Below are 19,151 nucleotides of genomic sequence, written 5' to 3'. Positions count from 1 at the left end.
ACACATAGAGTGGGACCATCTATTTTCCGTAGGATGTTGCTTTTAACCCCAGGCACACAGCACAGAATAATCTCTGTGCAACATAAAAGCTTTGGGGGAAATCTGTGGCTGCCGAAACAGTTTAAATAAGTCAGCTAGATAGTTAGTGAATTGATTGTTTTGCAAGTAAAATCAATTTGTAGCAGTCCACTCTTTGTAGCTCAGCTCTCTTAAGTTCTGAGATCTGGAGCAATTGCTGTACCTGTGGAATACTTTCTTTTCCCCCCTACAAGTACAGTCTCTAAGGTTAATTATGTACCAAGAGTTAAAGAGGCATTGCCAGGAGTAATGAGAGGAAAACGCACATCACCACAGGCAGATATTCTCAACTCAATTTCTAAATTGAATTTTTTTTTTTTTTAATACAGGCTGCAAAATACAAGCTGGCAGCTCTGCCTGTGGCAGGTGCACTGATCGGAGGAATGGTAGGGGGTCCTATTGGCCTCCTTGCAGGCTTCAAAGTGGCAGGAATTGCAGCTGCACTTGGTGGTGGGGTTTTGGGCTTCACAGGTGGAAAACTGATACAAAGAAAGAAACAGAAAATGATGGAGAAGCTCACTTCCAGCTGTCCAGATCTTCCCAGCCAAAGTGACAAGAAATGCAGTTAAAAACCAAACTTCAGGATTATTGGTGCCAACATGTGTATCCTAATGAGGACCTGTGCTGCTGTTGGACCCTCCGTCACCTTTTGAAACACAAGTATATCAAGATGGTGGCTACTGATGTTCAAGTGGGATTGAAGTGTGATAAGTGGATATATTTTGTTGTTTGCTGGGGTGTTCATGGAGATGTTAAGAGATCGAGGCCCTGGGCTGAGGGTGTATAATGTATGCCAGGTAAAGTTTGAAGACTGCCAAGGAGCAGATTTTCTCCCTGGAAATGTGAAAACTGAACCTCTAACTCTGATAAGGACTTGAGATGTGTAGAAATGTTGGGTTATGGAAGACTAGTTTCTTCCATAACCCTGAATTGGAGACCTTAAGGCTAAGTGTAGATTACTGAGGTTTGTTAGCAAGGAAAAGAATAAGAGTTCAGAAGCCTTTGTTACCGTATAGGGAAATCAGGGCCTAGTGAGGAGCACAGGTGGACTGCATAATGGAGTCCATTGGCGAACCCTATTGCCGTTTGGTCCAACTATATTTTCTGGTGAAGGAAATTAATGATGTAAGAAAATGAAAGAGGCTCAACTTCTCTTCCCAAGATCTTCTGGCTTCTGAACTCTTCCTCTGCCTCTCTTTAAATAAATAACACAATTTCAAATGGTAGGAGACTTATTAAGCCAGTCACCAATCTTGGTCTGTCAGCCTGTCTCCTAACACCTCAAAGATCTTGTGCCCTGTGCCGTCCCTCCCTTGTAATTATGAAAAAGTTCTTTGGTTTTTGGGGTGAATTCTACCCATGTATAATGAGGAATTCTCTCATAACCTTTTTTGTCTTGTCTCTCATCTCTGTTCATCCCTTCCTATAACCTCTAGGTAAAAAGAAAAGAAAAAAAGAAATTTCCAGATATTTTCAACATTGTTAGAGTTTGGGCTAAAATGAGCAAGGAGAAAAAACCACCAAGAACATATCCTGGGGCATGTTCCACTTTTGAGGGGTGATATATCTGCCAGAGAGGGGGTATCTGACCCAGTCTTCTTTTCAGCTGGTCTCTGGGGGAAGCTGAGAACTCGCTTGCTACCTCATTTCTGTTCCCCAGACTTTTTATCTCCTATGCATCCCTTTGCTTTCTATTGCTGCTGTTTCTTCCCCAAAATGGAATACCTGTGCTTACCTTTCTCACATTCTGGACAACGATGAACAAAGACCCATGCAAGACTCAGACCCAGGGAAGGGTGTGGTGCTTATCTCAACACCTGACATTCACAGCAAGCATGGTCCAGCCCAACCATGTGTCTATCTCAAACTGTAGAAAGGCTTTAAATTTGGAAAAAAAGAATTTAAGATTATAGGCAGCTTCCCTCTGTTCCCCAACTCATTTAAAATAGGAGGGAATCACCTTTTGCCTTACTTACTCTTTTTTTCTGAGCACAGGAATGGGCACCTACACCCCAGGTGGTGTGAGCTGTCTCTCTGCCAGGAGTTAAGGTTCATCAGGGGATTGGACGGTTTATCACTGCTTTCTTTCTGAGTTTACTTTTAGTAACTTTTATTGATGGCTACCTTTCATGTCCCTGTCTAAAGAGACTTTCTCTTTCATACTTCTTGAATCTCATCAATGAATTCCAGTGAAACAGCGCCATTTCTTAGTATCATTAAATAACTAAAAAGTATCAAGTATTGCTCTCTGCTGCTTTATATCATTAACATATTAATAATACCAAGAAGGAAATATTTGAATAAGTGTCAGATTCTGACCCAGTGTCTGATACTGGACACCTGTGAGGCTGGGATAATTACTTTTGAACTACACCTCTTCTCTAGTTTCTGGACCTTTCTCTGTCCCTTTAACACAGGGTGGTCAAACCTGAATGAGGATCAGAACTCACCCAGGCACTTACTAAAGCAAGATTCCTAAACCTCTGTTCCAGGGGTAATTCTGACATCACCAGTCCAGCATAGTCAGCTGAAATTATAAATCTAAGATACAGTTACATCAAGATTCAGCTGTGTCATTTAATTCTGAAACTCCCAGTATTCTACCCTTCTTCATCACTGCATATTACCCCACTCTTCCACCCCAAATGGGCTATCCTTTCAGCCCACCAACTTAGTGGCAGCACTAGGGATTCATTATAAGGTAAGCCTGGTTTACATAAGGACCTGAAGGAGAAAGGAAGCCTGTATTTGAAACTCAGACTTTGTGTTGGTATCTCTCAATTTTACTGAGCCGGTGTGGAACACCACTGTATGTATTCATATAAGCCCTTGACTTTTACTGCTCATCAGGATTGGAATATTACTCTAGCGGTCTTCACATATAGGCAAGTTAACTTTTAAAAAGTATCTCACTTCCCTATAATGGAACCCAATAGCCAACTTTTTCATAGAAATTGCTAGAAGAGTTTGATCAACTATGAACGATAGTGTTTATAAGCATAAAACAGTATGGCACAGAAACCAATCTTAAAATTGAATTTAATGTTTTATCATATCAGATTAAATATCTTCTCCAATTCATGTCTTATTTTTACTACAAGTTAGAAAGTGGGAACACTTTAAGGTCTTAAAATTTGTGGGCCCTCATTTGGATAAAGGCAGCAATCCTAAGGACTTTTTTTTTTTTTTTTTTTTTTAACCTGAGAATTTCTCTGTAGAGCAGAGATTTTCAAACCTTTTGGCTGTAGCCCACAGTAAAAAAGGCATTTATATCAAAACTTAGAATATGCCTAATGAACATTATGTACCATTCTGATGCTTTTTATTGTTTCAGTTTTTAAAATATGCCAGTTGCAACCCACTAAATTGATATCTACCAATGGGTTGCAACCCTTAGCTTGAAAAAAACACTCTCACAGAGGAACTGGAATTTCTTGAATACCTTCTGTTTGCCAGGCACTTCACCAGGCATTTTACAAGTAAGGAAACTGGGCCTCAGAGAAAATAATTTGCAGAGGTTTACTCAACTACAAAGGGGTGAAGCCAGGAATGTTAACTAGGTCTGTTGAGCTACAAAAACTGTTTTATGTCTTTCATACTATACTGCCTCTATACAAAATTGAGATGGGGGTCGGGGGCAGGGGCTCATGCCTGCAGTCCCAGCACTTTGTGGGGCAGAGGCCAGAGGATCACTTGAGCCCAGGAGTTTGAGACCAGCCTGGACAACATAGTGAGACTCTGTATGAAAAAAATTAAAAATTAGCTGGGTGTGGCATAGCACACACCTGTGGTCCCAGCTACATGGGAAGCTGAAGTAGGAGGATCACTTGAACTCAGGAGCAGCCTTGGTGACAGAACAAGACCCTGTCTCAAAAAAAAAAAAAAGTGGATCATCCATTCTGCTTTACCAAACAGGCTTTGCAATGACACTTTCCATTCATTTGCATCTTTTTAAAAAACTTCTGATTCCTCACTGAGTGTCCAGCAGCCTCAAAGTTTTTAATGGTAGCTGATGCAGACATACACAGTGTTCAATTTGGCTCTTAAACTATAAAATCAAGAGTATTTCAATCCCATCCACCTGCCTACAAGTTTTCTTAATGTTTACTGGTTATAACCATTGTTTAAACAGTGCTTTTTATGTAATTTAAAAATAAACTTTAATGCTTTTTAAAACAAATTTATCATAATTCACAGATCAAATGATTATCCTTTAACATGATACCCTTGGGAAATCATGTACTTAATGTAGTGATGCTAGTATTAATATTACTTAGACTAATTTTGAAACTGTTCTTTCAGCATTGCCTCCAAAGACATTTTGCAGACCATCCCAGAAAGGGGGGTACGATGGTGCTGTGTAGAACTGGCCAGAGTTCCTGGAGGATTCTGAGGTTATACTGAAAGTGCTGTACAGGGAGAATTCCATGAGTCCAAAAACCTCCTTTTGTGGGCTGCCTGCCTCCTGCCCTCCCTTAAGTGCGCTAAGATTTTTGTACAGGAGTAAGAATCAAATACTGGTAACATCAATCACAAGAAGTTGAGGAAACCTGTAATATAACTATATAATATAGAACCTTTTTCTTCCATTAAAGTGCAGAAACCAAACCATGCTTTGTGTTAACCTTAGATATGAAAGGTGTTTCTCAGGGTCCCCTTTGTCCTTCCTTGCTGCCACATGAAATCTTACAAGGAAAGATGAAGAAAAGCCTGGGGGGAAGTTCTCCTGGGAAATGAGGTGTTTTCTTGTTATAAATTGGAATGTGGCTGTGGTTCACAGGTACTTAACAAATGTTAGGTAATGTTCTTAAGTAATCAGAGGCCTAATAAAAGGTAGGGGAGTTTCTCTTCTAGCCTAAATTAATATTAAAAGTTTGGGGGTATTTTTTGTTTTTAAATTAATACTTTATTGTTTTTAACAGGTGCTTCTCACAATTTACATTCATTAATTTGATGCCCTTTTACAAAGAAACTTCTTAGATATTATAAATAATCAATGTAAAGGATCCACATGGTATGTATCCACATTGTTACTCTCATATAGAAATGGGAGATAAGAAATATATCTGTGCAATATTAAATTGAAAAAAAAACCATAAAAGGTGTCAAAGGCAAATGATTTGTTCCAGATCACAAAACTAGTTGGCACAAGAGATAGGATTATAACCAGGGTCTAAGAAAAAAATTCCTGAAGGTAATTTCACTGAGTGTTATGCCATATCAAGTTTCCTGCTAAGGCTCGAGGTGTTTCAGACTAGCTTTAACATTCCAAATCAGGCAGTAGCTACAATGGAAAGATAATTGGATGGGGAATCCTGAGATCAGAGTCCTAGTTTGGCTTTGTCCCTTGTAGCAACATTTTTTAAAATCAGGGGCAGCTGTCTTCTCCCATCTCAGCCATGAATCTTCCAACCTTAGTGGTCACCAACTTGACTCCATTCCTTACATCAAGCCTTGTCCTGTCAATTCTCCCTTAAATGTTTGTTGCATCCATTTCTAAATATATCCATGGCCATCACTCTAGTAAAAGACTATTACCTCACACCCCACACTTGATCTTCCCCCAACTTTAAGTGGCTCCGTTCCTCATATCACTGCCACAAGAATTAACAACCATGCCCATCTTTCATTTTTCTGCTGAAAGATTTTCAGTAGCTCCCATTGAATACCAAATAAAGTTTGAATCCCTTAGATTGGCATTCACAGCCTTCTATGTTCTGGCCCCAGCTTTATCTCTTGAAACTCATTACTCACCATCTGACAATGCCACTAAATATCCACAAGAGTGATTTCAAGGTTTTTCTATGGTGAAGGTTCAGACTGGTAATAAACCATGTTCACATTCTTCTGATCTAAAATAATTTCTATATTACTTTATAATAGTCAGCTGAGGTTTGTTTAAGCTCTTGGACAAGCCTAAAACTTGTATCTTGAAGAAAATATTTTTTTCCACCCAAAGAAATTGCATTCAATTTCTTAACCTTCAAAACAATGTCAGTGTTGTCACCTGTGCATTTGATAGCTAAAGCACAAGTATTCTTCAGGAGCATAAATACTCTAGCCTTGAATGGACCATTGTCCAGCTCCTGTGAAAAACTTAATATTTGAGAAAGACATTCAACGGTATGTGTTTTCTATACACTTCACAAGTAGTTGAGATTTTCTTGTATTAAGGTTAATCACTAAAAAGATGTTTACTTGGGTTTCATTATCTAAACCCCCTAAAGATGTTTTCCATTTTATTGTCAAACACTTGGTGTTAGCAAGGGTCAGCACAAGAAAAGGCCCAATGGCAAGAAGTTCTGCAAATTCTGTAAAGCTTACTGCATTCATTTGTCATTTATGTTGCTGAGTGGTGCTTGAATAAGGAAACATGCAATAAATTTACTTACTTAACCAACATTTAACTGAAGGCCTGTTGTGTGTTGAGTGCTGGGGCCATACATAGAAAAATACTAGACCTATAGACTCTACCCTTGTAAACCATTCAGGCTAATGAATTCAGAAACCTAAAGCAAGTAAATCCCAGTAAAACATGGTAAGTGCCCTAAGAGAGGAATGAACAAAGTAATACGAGGGCACACAGAGTGGAGGGACCAAACTCTGTTTGGAAAAGAAGGGGCAGGCTTTGTGGAACATGTGGTATTTGAGAGTACCTAAAGAAGAATATGCCTGATTGAAGGCGGAGTTATGGACGAAGGGTTCAAAACAACATGGTGGGCTCACAGAAAACTAAGAAATTAAACACACCTGAGTGATGAAGCTGGTTGGATGGAAATAGACTAGGATGTTATCTATTTAAAATTTAATACTTCTTTGTTCATAGGAATTGATGTATTGCTTTGTGTCAGATAAGACTATTACTCCTCTGAGTTCCTCATTTTGCCTTCTTGCCAGGGAAGTTAGTATTAAACTTCACATTTGGTGGAGTTCTTGGTATATTTGGCTTATTTGCCTTTCCCACAGGTTGTGCTTTCTTCCCTCTCTGCTTAAGAGATCATCTGCTTAACACTGAATGCCCTCTTTGTTCCTGTTCTAATAGTCATTCCATATTTATTGAAAACCCACTGAGAAAACAGTCATGAAACTTACTTCTTAGTGTCCAAGTCCTTCACAATCATTTTCCATCTCTACATGAATATTTCTTGACCACTGCAATTCAGTGGCTCCAGTTTTCACTTACGGTTAGTTCTGCAATGTTCTCGAACTTCAGAGGGGTAAAATTCTTTCACTGGTGGTGGTGTGATCTCCCCAACTAGACTGTAATCTGCTTTCAGGGCAGGGATCATATCGTCTTCTTTGAGTACTTCTTGCCATGAAATACAGTGATGAGAAGGAAAAAAGAAACTACATTCCTGTTAGTGATTGTTAGATGATGAGTGATGAGGTAATAGCATGTGAGTTCTGCTCTCTTTTGGGGACGTGTATTGAAATATGAAATAGCTTTCTAAGACATATCAAATCCTTGCTTAGTACCCACTTTTGTATATTAACAGGAATGAATGATGCAACAGAAGAAATCCAGACAACAACTCCAGGACTTGGAAATCATGAATTTAAATTTTCAGAATTTGCAGGTGAAGATATTTCTATCTCTTTTTCCAATTAAAAGTCATGACTTGGAAGAGAGAAGATATAGGACCTGAATCACTGAAGAAATACTGTGAGAAAATTTGGACTGACTTATCTTCCATCCTACCTTAGGATTGCTAGGTCAGAATAGCAGGAATCCAAGAAGTATTGATAGTCTGACAGAGTAGTATTGAAACAGGGTGCAGCAGCAGGAATGTAATGGCCGTGTCAAGCAAGCAGGTATTGCCATTGGGCAAGGGCGGGGCTGAAGAGGTAAGCATTTGGCAGGATTTGAACCTGGGTCTCAAATGCTAAGGTTCATGTACTTATTCCAACAAACAGCTGCTCAGTTAGCTGACAGGAATGAAAAGGAATCCAGCGGCATTTACTAGTTCTCCATAGTTCCCTTTCTTTCCTCTATAGATTTTAATGTTCATAACAGGTTGCTGCCACTTATCAGGGTACACTGGGGGTCAACAATTCAGGATGTCCTTAAATCTTCCTCCTTCCTACCTTGACACCTTGCTATCTCACAGGGTGGTTATGAGGATTAAAAGACTAAATTCATGTTCAGTGCCTATAATAGTGCCTGGCTCCTAGTAACTGTGCAAATGTTAGTTGCTGTTACTGTTATAATTGTTACCATTTTTCCCCAAAGTTGAAAGGAAATGCACATTAATTTAAAAAAGGTATCGTGTACCTACAAGAAGTGTTAGGGAGACACCTAAAATGAGTGGAGACTTGAGAAATATACTAAGAATCCTTAAAATGGATTTTTAAAAAGGCTTTATTAAGAAGACTGTTCAAAGATGACAGATGCCTGGGAGAAAGTGCATCTTTCTCATCTTTATTAAGAATGATATCCAAACATGAAACTATGTAAGATCCGGTTAGGAGCAGGGTGATCATACATCCCAGTTTGTCTGGGACGGTCCTGATTTACATTTGTTGTCCTGGTGAAATTATTACTAATGCTCCCTTTTCATCTCAATGTCCTGGTTTGGATGAAAAAAATTACATGGTCATCTTAGTAGTAAGGGCAATGAAAATAAGTGTGGTGTTATCAGAAAACAAAAAGCATCTATATTTAAAAAGAATTGATCATTTCTAGGCTCAGATAACAAACAAAATCCCAACGTTAGTGGGAAAGTATACATGCAGGTTAAATTATTACCAGTAATTGTGAAAAACAAGAAAATAGAAAATGTTCCAGAACACTGAGCTTGGGCAAAAGGCTAAATTTAAGGGGTAAAAGCTGAATTCCAGAAGCCACACACCAGGAAATTTACCTTTGAATCCTGGAAAATTTCTGAATGGACACTTGTGTTTTAAATCAGAAAGCCATGCTCATTTTGAAGTCAGAATTGATCACTCAGAATTGACCTGTTCTATTTTCCTTGCTGTGTGCATAGCCAGGAATGCCATGTTCGATTCCCCTTCCTGGGCAGTAGTCAGGGCAGGAAAACAAGGCGTCAGAATTCTAAGATTGATATAATTGTATGTAGGCAAGTTTATACAGGGCACCAAGACAGTAGGCATGTGGATTCCTCCCTGGCAGCCGTGGCAGTAAGTAAAACACATGGGACATGTTGTTATTATTAATCCTGAGAAGACTAGAGGTGTGAGGAAAACACAGGTCAGCAATACCTAATAATACTTTTTATTACAGTAAGATAATAGAATAATGACAGTCTTTATTAATAACAATTCTCCGGGAGAAGGGCCTGATGTGCTTAGGAAAGTATAGCTCTTTCTGAGCAAGAAAGCACTTCTAGGAAGGCTCCCAATTCCCAAGGCTGTACACACCTCCATGTTCTCTGTGACTAACTCACATCCTAGCACCTACAACATTCCATTATTTACACATCTATTTTGCTCCTTCACTCAACTTTCAGCTCCTTGATGGTAGGTACAGTCTCCTTACTGTTAGATCTCTAGCCTGGAAACAGTAGATAATGCTTGCTGAATGGCAGATGGTGTTTTGAAAACCACAACAGGGCTATTTTGTCAAGTCTGTTGCTCCATGAGGCCAAGATAGGGTCAGGTTTACCTCACAGCAAATGTGGAGTTCAGAAATTTTCCAGCACCTCTGCAGGACTCTGCATTACCCGAGAGGGTATTCAAGTGTCATTCTAATAGTTATGTATCTCTGGCTTGGTGTGCACTATAAGATTTTAATCTATTCTAGACAAAAACTCTTAGGACCCCAAAGCCAGATTCGGATACAGGATTAAAGGTGACTAGATTCACCTAAACACGTATTTATGATGGACAGAATCATCAGATAATTGAGATTTGCAGATTAACCAGTAGAGCTCATTCCGCTTGTGGTGATGCTTTCTTGTTCTTTATTCATTTGCTCACATACTTATTATTTAATTTGGCTTTTTTTTTTTTTTTTTCCATCAGAGATTTCCTGAGTACCTTCAGTGTCGCAAGTGCTGGGATTACAAAGATAGAGGAGTTTGTGCTTTCAGGGCATTCACACAGTAATAAGAGAGATACATGTACTTCTAACTCTGAGACTGAGTACTCTAAAATCCATAAAGGACTGTGGGACCACAGGGATTGACAAGTGTTATTAGGCACTAAGAATGAATGGGAGGAATTTACTAAGCAGGGTTGGGGGAAGGGTGCATTTTAGAGAAGCAGTTTGTAAGCTGCACTATTCCTCTTCTGGTGACTCTAAAACCTATTGTTTAAAGGCAGGCCAGCCTTTCCCTAATGTGTTCTTCAAGAGGGAAGTTGGATGCTTGCTTCAACAAAAAGGCTGGGTTTGAGTGATCACATGGATTCATATAGCTTCCCATTCTGATTTGGTACAATTAAATTACCTGGGAAATAACTTTAAATCTGAGAAAGCTAGCAACTGTGGTCATCTAGATTCTGAGTAAAGTGTTTACAATATGATGTTATTTAAAACAAAGTGAATTAGTAAAAAGTCTCAAATATAGAAATATTTTATAAATATAATTTTATTACTTGGAAATACATACAAAAATTCAAACACAGCTAAAAAACAGTTGCTAAGCAGAGGTCCTATCCAACCTGGTTTAATGAACATAAAGTTATCAGCATAAAACTTGAGTCCTGAAACACTTATAGTATTCAGGGTCTTTAAATAATGGGTTTCAAAACAGGTAACTGTTTTGTTCTTTACACCTATTTAAATCTTTCCCCCAAATACAGAGTTCTAACATTTGTTTGGTTCATGAGGTTTTATTTTAGAAAAATAGCTAAAGCTATTAGCTAATTATTTGAAAACTGCAATGTTTCCCCATTTCCAGTCTTTTGTCACCTTACATTCTCCATAGTTTCTCAAAAATTTCCCACTAGTTGTTAACAGAAAGCATTTGCAACCTCCAGTAGCTCTCTAGGATACAGAAGTGTGGGTCTAACAATCTTGAAATCATTTAAGGTGGCAATAATTTTTTTTTATTTTTCATTTTTGCAATTTCATGTCATTTTATTTTGGTCCAGCCATATCTCCTTGTAGGAGAAAAAAAAACTAGAGTTATTCTGTTCCTCCTGATTGTCAATTCATTACACTACTTTATCCATTCTTTTTGCCCTCAGGTTTAAAAAAGAAAAAAAAAAAAAAAGCCTTCTTGACAGCCTTAGCATTTTCTATAAATTCAAGCTTATTGTGAGCTTGAACATTTCAAACATTTTTATATTTCACTCTCCTCTAACTTTTGTCATGCCAGTTTTCCCTTCTTTTGCAAATGATCTTTGACAACCTGGCTTCATCAGAGAGCTTTGAGATGCTTTAGATGCCCATTCTCTATCTTATTGGCTAGGTTCTTTTAACTTAAAAAAATAATAATTTGTAGAATATCATCTAAAAGTTTTCACAATTTGAAAAACTGGAAAAGGTAGCTGGCTAAGAAGCAGAAAGGCCTCCTTTTGGTTTTGGGACTCAACTGTGATCCTCAGTCTGGTCTTGCATCCTCTCTTCCCAGCTGAGAAGCCTGAGGCCCTGAGTAGATTAGATAAACCGGGGAAGACGTCTACCTGAAATGGTCTCTGATTCACGGTTCAGAGGGGAACAAGTCTAAATTTGAGACTTGCTTCCACAGTATTCTTTCTCAAAGTTAAAAGTGAACATATTTCCCTGCTTGCAATCTGTTGATGGATCTCTGCTGTCTACAATATATACTACAAACCCCTTAGTCTGGTACACAAGGCCCTGTGTGACCAGCTCCCATTTCTTTTTCTAGCTTCCCCAATCCCAAATGCCTTACTGAAAGAACTTTTTTCTCTAATGCATTAGGCTGTTTCACACCTTTGCTCAGATTATTCCCTCAGCCAGATCTCTACCTCCTGAGAATACCTGTTCATCTTTTAAAAGCTCAAAATAAAAATAATGTCCTCCAATCTCTGCAATTGAGTGCTCCTTTATGCCCTCATTAACCTTTATTTTCTTGTCTTTACATCTATAACACGTTACAGTCATTGTTTACATATCCATCTGCCTGACTAGACTGTAAACACCTCTAGGGCAGAAATAATGCTTTATTCAGCTTCGTCAGGTACTCCAGCACCAAAAAACTTGCACTGAATAAATGTCTGACTGAAATCTGCTTCCCTGTGACTTCCTCAAATCCTAGTTCAAGCCCTGGGATTCAGATAGACAATGCCAGCCCTTCAAATATCTAAAGACTGTCCCAGTCCCAAGTCTTCTCCAAACAGAACAGCCTTAACATCCATATTTTTAAAACCTTTTTATCCAAGCTGTCCTTTCATGGAGTGCACTTGAGCTTAGTGACTTTTTATAAAATTAGGCACCAAGTCCTAATGAGTGCTGAGCCCCTCAGGGTAAAAAAGTAACCAAGGTCACTTCGCTTCTCATTCATTAACTAAATGCCTGATGGTGACTACTAAGTGTCCAGAAATTCTAGACACTAGTGATATAGACATTAAATTTAGTTTCCTTGTCCTCAATGGCTTCACAGTCCAGAGAAGACAATGATAGTGGCAGGGCTAGAGCCTAAATAATACTTCCTCAAATCAACTCCCTTTTTAACAGCCACTTTATCATCTTAGAGAATAGTGAACATATACTCCCTGAGGCCTTTTTCATAATAACTACTCCTAAGCCAGCTCTCTGCAACCTCACCCCTGAATTGTATCTTTTGTTGATTATTTTTTCGAACCCAGTTACAGGATTACCATATTATTCCAGTTGATTGCATGTGCTGCTTTTGGTCCTGTGTATCTTGTTGAATGTTTGTGAATGTCCATGCTGACCCTCACAGATCTGGTCCATCATCTAACCTGAAGACCATAACTCTAACTTCATTCAGCTTACTGGCTAAAAGCAATGAGGATAACAGAAATAAGGCCCAACCTCTAGAAAGCTCCATCCTACTTTCTTATTCACAATCTGGTACAATACACTAAAATATACCCCTTATCACCTTATTAACATTTATTATTTTCAATAAAACTATGGAAACTATGGATAAATCATGCATCACTAGGAATTATAAGCTGGTTTTTAAAAATAATCATTAAATATCCATTATAAATATTTTATTTTAAAAGAATTGGAAGATGTTACATATATTACATACTACATATAATGGCACATGTCAGCCTTTTAAGCTTAAAAATAATCTTTTCCCAAACTGGGATTGATTTATACCCAAGTATAAAATGACCCTTGGCCTATAGCACCAACCCGGGCCCAGAGGAAAAGCCAATTTTGAGCCTGTCTGTCCTCTGGCATTGGGCTTCCTGATATGACACTGAGGGTCCTCTCCCTCTGGTTTTATTCCCTGGCAGTATTGAGGCCTGGCACAGGGACCCACCTTACTGTATGCTGCAGGCCTGGGAAATCAGGGAATCTAGAGGGGGTAAGGTCCTCTAACCATTTTACAATGGAAAGAAAAGTTAAATATGTTCCTTACTCTGTGTTTTTAATTTACACAACTATAACAAGACTCTACAAGACAGAAGGAGGTTAAAATTACCGAAATACAATTTCTCTGCTGGTTCTTCTCTTTGGAAATTGAAGTCTCATAATAGGAGTAGCCTTAAAACTCATCTAGTTCTGACTGGTAACCTGTTCCACTGTCACCTCCCTTTCCTAGATTTAGGTATAATTCACTCAGAGTTTTAAATGCCATCCATATGCCACATTTTTAGACAAACACAGAAGCTTAATAATACTTTTCATTTTCTTTTTCTTGGTTCATAAGGACAATTCCTGCCAAATGTTCTGTCTTATGACTCTCCTCCGCTTCAAAGTATGTTTAAGTTACACATAAAGAATCCAAAAAAATACCACTATGGAATTTTCATAAGCAATATCCAACCAATCAGTAAAACACAGTACACAGTGTGAAAATTTTAATTTATTCCCCTCCCAAGTATCCAGAATGTATATCTCTTTAGCTTTGAGAAATGAGATACTGAAAATACCAACAGAATTGATCATATGAAAGAAAGAAAAGCACATACGACACAGGAAACATCCCTAAGTCCTCCCTACCGTAGTAGTGCAAGTTAATGGTAAGTTTCTGGCAATGTCACCTTTCTTTACATGACAGATTTAAAGTGGAGATAGGCCTCTGATTTTTATTTTTAAATCCTAGCAGGTTTTTTTTTTTTGTTTTTTTGGTTTTTTTTTTTTTTTTTGAGGCTATATTAAATGACAATGCATTTTGAGTCGGGGAGAAAAAAATTAAAAACCCAAAACTTCTTTCAGTTTATTCAAAATAAAAATACACATAGAATTATGAAAATATAGGTTTACTATTTCCACCACGTAGGTTGATGCTGCTGTTGAAAGGCTTACAAACTGTTTTTCAAGTTTTTAAAGCTCATCTCGATCCCTCAATAGAGTATACCTATATTCACTGGGTGCTAGTTTCTGGAAGGAGCTCTCAGGTGGACTGCTTGCTACATCTTGGGCTTGCTACAAAAGAAAGAATAAAACATTTTTATACCAATATAGTTTATAGTGCTATAATATTTTAATAAGAGTATTTGATGAATGGTAGTTCCCCTATAATTATTTGCTTATTAATCAATAAAAGCAACTGTGTGCCAAAGCAAGAGAGTTAAATGTGAAATCTTGCTTTCCTCGTTTCAAATGCTCTTACTCAGATTCTCCAGGGCAAGGTTGCCACAGGGCCATTAACTGTGGGTTTGTTTTACATTTGCTGAGGTGTGGTGGAAGGGACCAAAATACCTGACACCTGGGTGCTTTCCTAGACTAGTCTACAGAGGCAACACAACCCTAGGTTGGCTCAAACCCTTCCTTTGTGCATGACCGCTAAGAGAATTAACAGCATCCACTATGCAGATATTATCTTAGTTATCAATTACCAGGATGCCAGAAATTATTACAACTTAGTTGAAATAAAGAGGAAAGCAAACACTTCAATACTGAAAGAAATTAATTTCTGTAGTTTACTTGTGTACCAAGAGTAGACAAAAATACACAAGTGAAACAAGAGCTACTTCCAAGAATTTTAAAGAAAAGGCAGTGCAGTCCATCCTCTATTTCCAAATTGTGAGCTCAAGAGCAGACCTGATTGTCTCATTTTAATATCCCCTGTAGTTGAAATAGGCACACAGTGCATATATTACATACTATATGTAATGGCACATTAATTCTAACAGGAAGCAATGTGTCTATAAACATCATTTGACTTTATCATGTGCCACTTTCCCAATACATTTTAAATTTTTTCAGTGAGATATATGTTTGGATTAAGCTGAAATTATATTACTATAAAACAAACATACATTTGGTGCCCTCTGTTAGTACACAAAGATGAACAAATATAAGTTCACTGTCTAATGAGGAAATTGAAACAACTCAGGATAATACAATAATGGTAAATGACATCTTTTCCTAATCTGATAAAATACTATGCAGGCCTTCTTTTCTGAGGAAAATAATCACCTTTGGGTTATAGCCGACAAGTCTGCCTCCTATAGTTGCTTAATTATCAAAAATCTGACCTCATTTTTAAAGGAAAAAGCATGTTGTTGGATTCCTCTAGGGAACTCTTGCCTCTGAACCTAATCGGACTCTTAAATAAAGAAAAACTCAGTTTTTATTTTCCTTTTATAAATAGAGGTTTTATAGGCAAAATAATGGATTTAAGTTCTGAGCATATGAAATAGAGGATTTTGGTACATATCATCTTCCCTCTCGGTATCATGGTAATAGGCATGATAGAAATCATGATCTATCAAAATGCAAATTTAGGGCTGTTTAGTACAATAGGAACATAGAAATTACTTGTAACAGAAGTTACAAGGTGGAAACAGTAAAATTCTCAGGTTAAAAAAAAAATAAGAGAACATAAAATTTTGATAAAACAGTTGTCAAGTATTCTAAATCACAAATGGGAAAGCCGCATTAAACCGTAAAGTTTTGAGCATTATGAATAGTGTATTTGTGAAGGCTCTTAGAATGATTTAGCAGAATAACCAATTATTACTTTCTTTATAGTGTGGTTAATCTTTCAGCCACAGAGCAAGGCTTGGAATTATTGGAATCCACTGATTTCTACACTGATTTATCTGTTTTAGATTCCTATTTCCTATTCCCATTTGAAGCCAACTGTATTTAAATCTGTTATAGCCATATTCCACAGACGTCATATTCAGAACACTTTTATATAATCAAGAAACTATGTTATAATATTCTTTCAACTTTTCTGAAGACCTAAAACTAAAAATTAATTTAAAAGGATAATTTCTACTCAGAATTTCTCTACACAAATATTCAGAAGCTGAAGCTCAAGCTGATGCAAGAACTTCAGACTCTCTTTGAGGCTAACTGAAAAATGAAAAAAAAGAGTTCCCACTGAAAAATAAACAGGAGTCCTACCTCTCCTGGGGCTATATCGGTTGGGTCAGGTCCATGATGGAATTCTCTGTGCAGTTTTCCAGAATGTAAGTCAAATACAAATTGCTTGAGTTTTCCAGGAATTCTAAAACCATAGTCAAATAAAATTAAAACTGTTAAAATGGACTTACCTCTATTTTGCCAACTTCACAGTATTAAAAAAATTCTGCTAACCTACAACCCCACCCTCCTAGCACAACTATTGCAGGCCAGGTATGTGTCAAACATTTTTACACAATTGTAAGCATAGTATCCAGATACTCAGTTTTGTATTCTAATTCCTGTACTTGTTTCATAGAAAATTTTCCATGCTTATCATTAAGGCACATTATAATCTACCAAGACGCTGTACCCCAAATTCTTAACCATTTTAAATTAATGGGCACTTTATATATTTTCCTAAATTACATATATGTAACTAAAAAAAACCTTTGTTCTGCAACATCACACTAAAAATAACAGGGCTCAAAGGAAAAATAGGGGCTAACCACTTAAAACTATACAGCGGTGTAACCAAAGCACTACTATGAAGCTGTAATAAAAATATTAGCACCATCCAATGTCCACCACCATTTAAACCTAGTGTCAACCAGGTGATCCTCTGCAGCCGTAACATAAAGCTTGTGAGCCCACTTTTGAGGTTCAGGTCCTTGAGGGCATTGACTAGACAGTAAAAACCAATTTCATCAAATTAACCTGAACCAGGGCATAGCATTTTCATGATTTTTTTCCTAAACATAGGGAGAAATGTCTTCATAACTTCTTTAAACCATACATGCAACTTCATTGGATAACTTAACATTATGAAAAGCAAAGCACTTCTCAAGATCATTAAACTAGCTTTTATTTACACTAAGAAAGGCACTTCCTCAGGATTTTCAGCTGTTTTGTTTTGGAGGTCTTCATATACCCCTATGGCATTCTCTTTATGAAAAAGCTTATTCTCGGTGGCTCACGCCTGTAATCCCAGCACTTTGGGAGGCCGAGGTGGGCGGATCATGAGGTCAGGAGATCGAGACCATCCTGGCAAACACGGTGAAACCCCGTCTCTACTAAAAATACAAAAAAATTAGCCGGGTGTGGTGGCGGGCGCCTGTAGTCCCAGCTACTTGGGAGGCTGAGGCAGGAGAATGGCGGGAACCCGGGAGGTGGAGCTTGCAGTGAGCCGAGATCGGGCCACTGCACTCCAGCCTGGGCGATAGAACAAGACTCTGTCTCAAAAAAAAAAAAAAAAGAAAAAGCTTATTCTGATGGCTTCAGGACATTCTGAGAATAATGATATATGAACCGACACAACTTCACTTTCTATGGACATTATTCTCTTAATTACCAATCATGTATGAGCAAATCTGCAGCACAAAAACAATGCACTGTAGCAGATAACACCATATTGAGCTAAGCAAATTTATATATCAGGCTTTCTTCTTTGTAATATTTCCTTGAGTTACATACAATAAAGTAGGATTACTGGGTTAACAAATAAGAGCTTTTGACCAAGTGTGAGCAAATTATACCTATAAAACATCAGTTGGTTTTTACTGTCTGTTTGTTCTTTAAAGTCTTGCCAGCATGTCTATCTTTTTAAAATTAAAATTGGTTTTGCTAATTTGATAAGTAAAAGATACCTGCATTTTAATTTACATTTCCTCACAAATTAAGCATTTTTTCATTGCTTCTCTGAATTTACATTTCTGCTCATATGAATTGTCTGCCTTCTAACAGATCTTGGTGCTTTAAAAAATTAATTATATATTTTAAATAGAAACACTTTTTCATTCTGTTACAAGAAGTAAAATGCAGGTCCACATACACTTTAATTCCTTGGGTAGAATTGACTGACTTTTAAAATCATTATTTTTTTGGTAGCAAACAATAGCTGGCTTGTAATTAATATTACCAGTTTCTTTTTCTTTTTATCCTCTCCTGAGGTCCTAGAAGTACTGTTTCTTCCCGTCAATAACTCCCACTGAGCTGTACCAACCAATAACTTCATTGTATACTCATTTTGGCTCCCCACTAGCTCCAATGCAACAGAGACCAGCAGGTGCCAAATGCACAGTTTACAAATACAAATGACTGTCAGGTAGCTGTATTGACAGAATGCCTCTGAAAGGTTCTCTGGTGCTGAAGTAATTGCACATGTACCAGAGATAAACATTGAGAGGAGATCAATTTAAATTTAATCTGACATCATCTACTGTCACCCACAGCAAGTGCTAAAATATATCCATTCAATCCATAGCATTGCAAATGGTCTATAATGTTTAAGATAAAGCATCTGCTAGTTTGTTTTATGAGGTCCAAAGATTATCAAAACTAATACAGTGTGAACTGCTTCTGCTAGTCAAGCAATAATTTATGATTAAATCTTAAATGTGATAAATTCATTGAAAACACTCAAAACACATTTTTCCAAGTTGATTTTTTTCCCTTGTCAACCGATGAAAGAAAAAATTGTGTGCAAAATGAAAAGACGAGAGATAGGATGAATCTGAATTGATGCAGTAGAAAAACTGATTATAAAAGAGTTTTATCTAGCTTGTGGCCAGAAACTATCCATCATTATCAAGAAGTAACATTCAGCGAATCAACAATAAATTGTCAAGAAAACAGACAACATGCTAATCTC

General features: G+C 37.5%; 2 protein-coding genes across 2 annotated transcripts in view; one reads left to right on the top strand and one right to left on the bottom strand.

The window, feature by feature from the left end:
- The window catches only part of STX17 (syntaxin 17), an 83,524-nt gene extending 71,488 nt beyond the window's left edge, over positions 1-12,036 (top strand). Inside the window, exon 8 of the mRNA XM_033237982.1 lies at positions 408-12,036. Coding sequence (XP_033093873.1) covers positions 408-647 — 240 coding nt within the window. The 3' untranslated portion in view covers positions 648-12,036. The remainder of the gene's footprint in view (positions 1-407) is intronic.
- Positions 12,037-13,991: 1,955 nt separating this feature from the next.
- ERP44 (endoplasmic reticulum protein 44) overlaps positions 13,992-19,151 on the bottom strand; it is a 122,298-nt gene continuing 117,138 nt past the window's right edge. The window contains exons 11-12 of the mRNA XM_033237981.1: positions 16,505-16,607; positions 13,992-14,572 (exon numbers count right to left, since the gene is read on the bottom strand). Of these exons, the coding sequence (XP_033093872.1) occupies positions 14,471-14,572; positions 16,505-16,607 (205 nt within the window). The 3' untranslated portion in view covers positions 13,992-14,470. The remainder of the gene's footprint in view (positions 14,573-16,504; positions 16,608-19,151) is intronic.

This window comes from Trachypithecus francoisi, unplaced genomic scaffold (genome assembly GCF_009764315.1).
Source record: "Trachypithecus francoisi isolate TF-2019V2 unplaced genomic scaffold, Tfra_2.0 Lachesis_group16, whole genome shotgun sequence".
Classification (NCBI taxonomy): domain Eukaryota; kingdom Metazoa; phylum Chordata; class Mammalia; order Primates; family Cercopithecidae; genus Trachypithecus; species Trachypithecus francoisi.
Note: the sequence above shows the minus strand (reverse complement) of the source record. Positions and strands in the feature narration are given on the sequence as shown.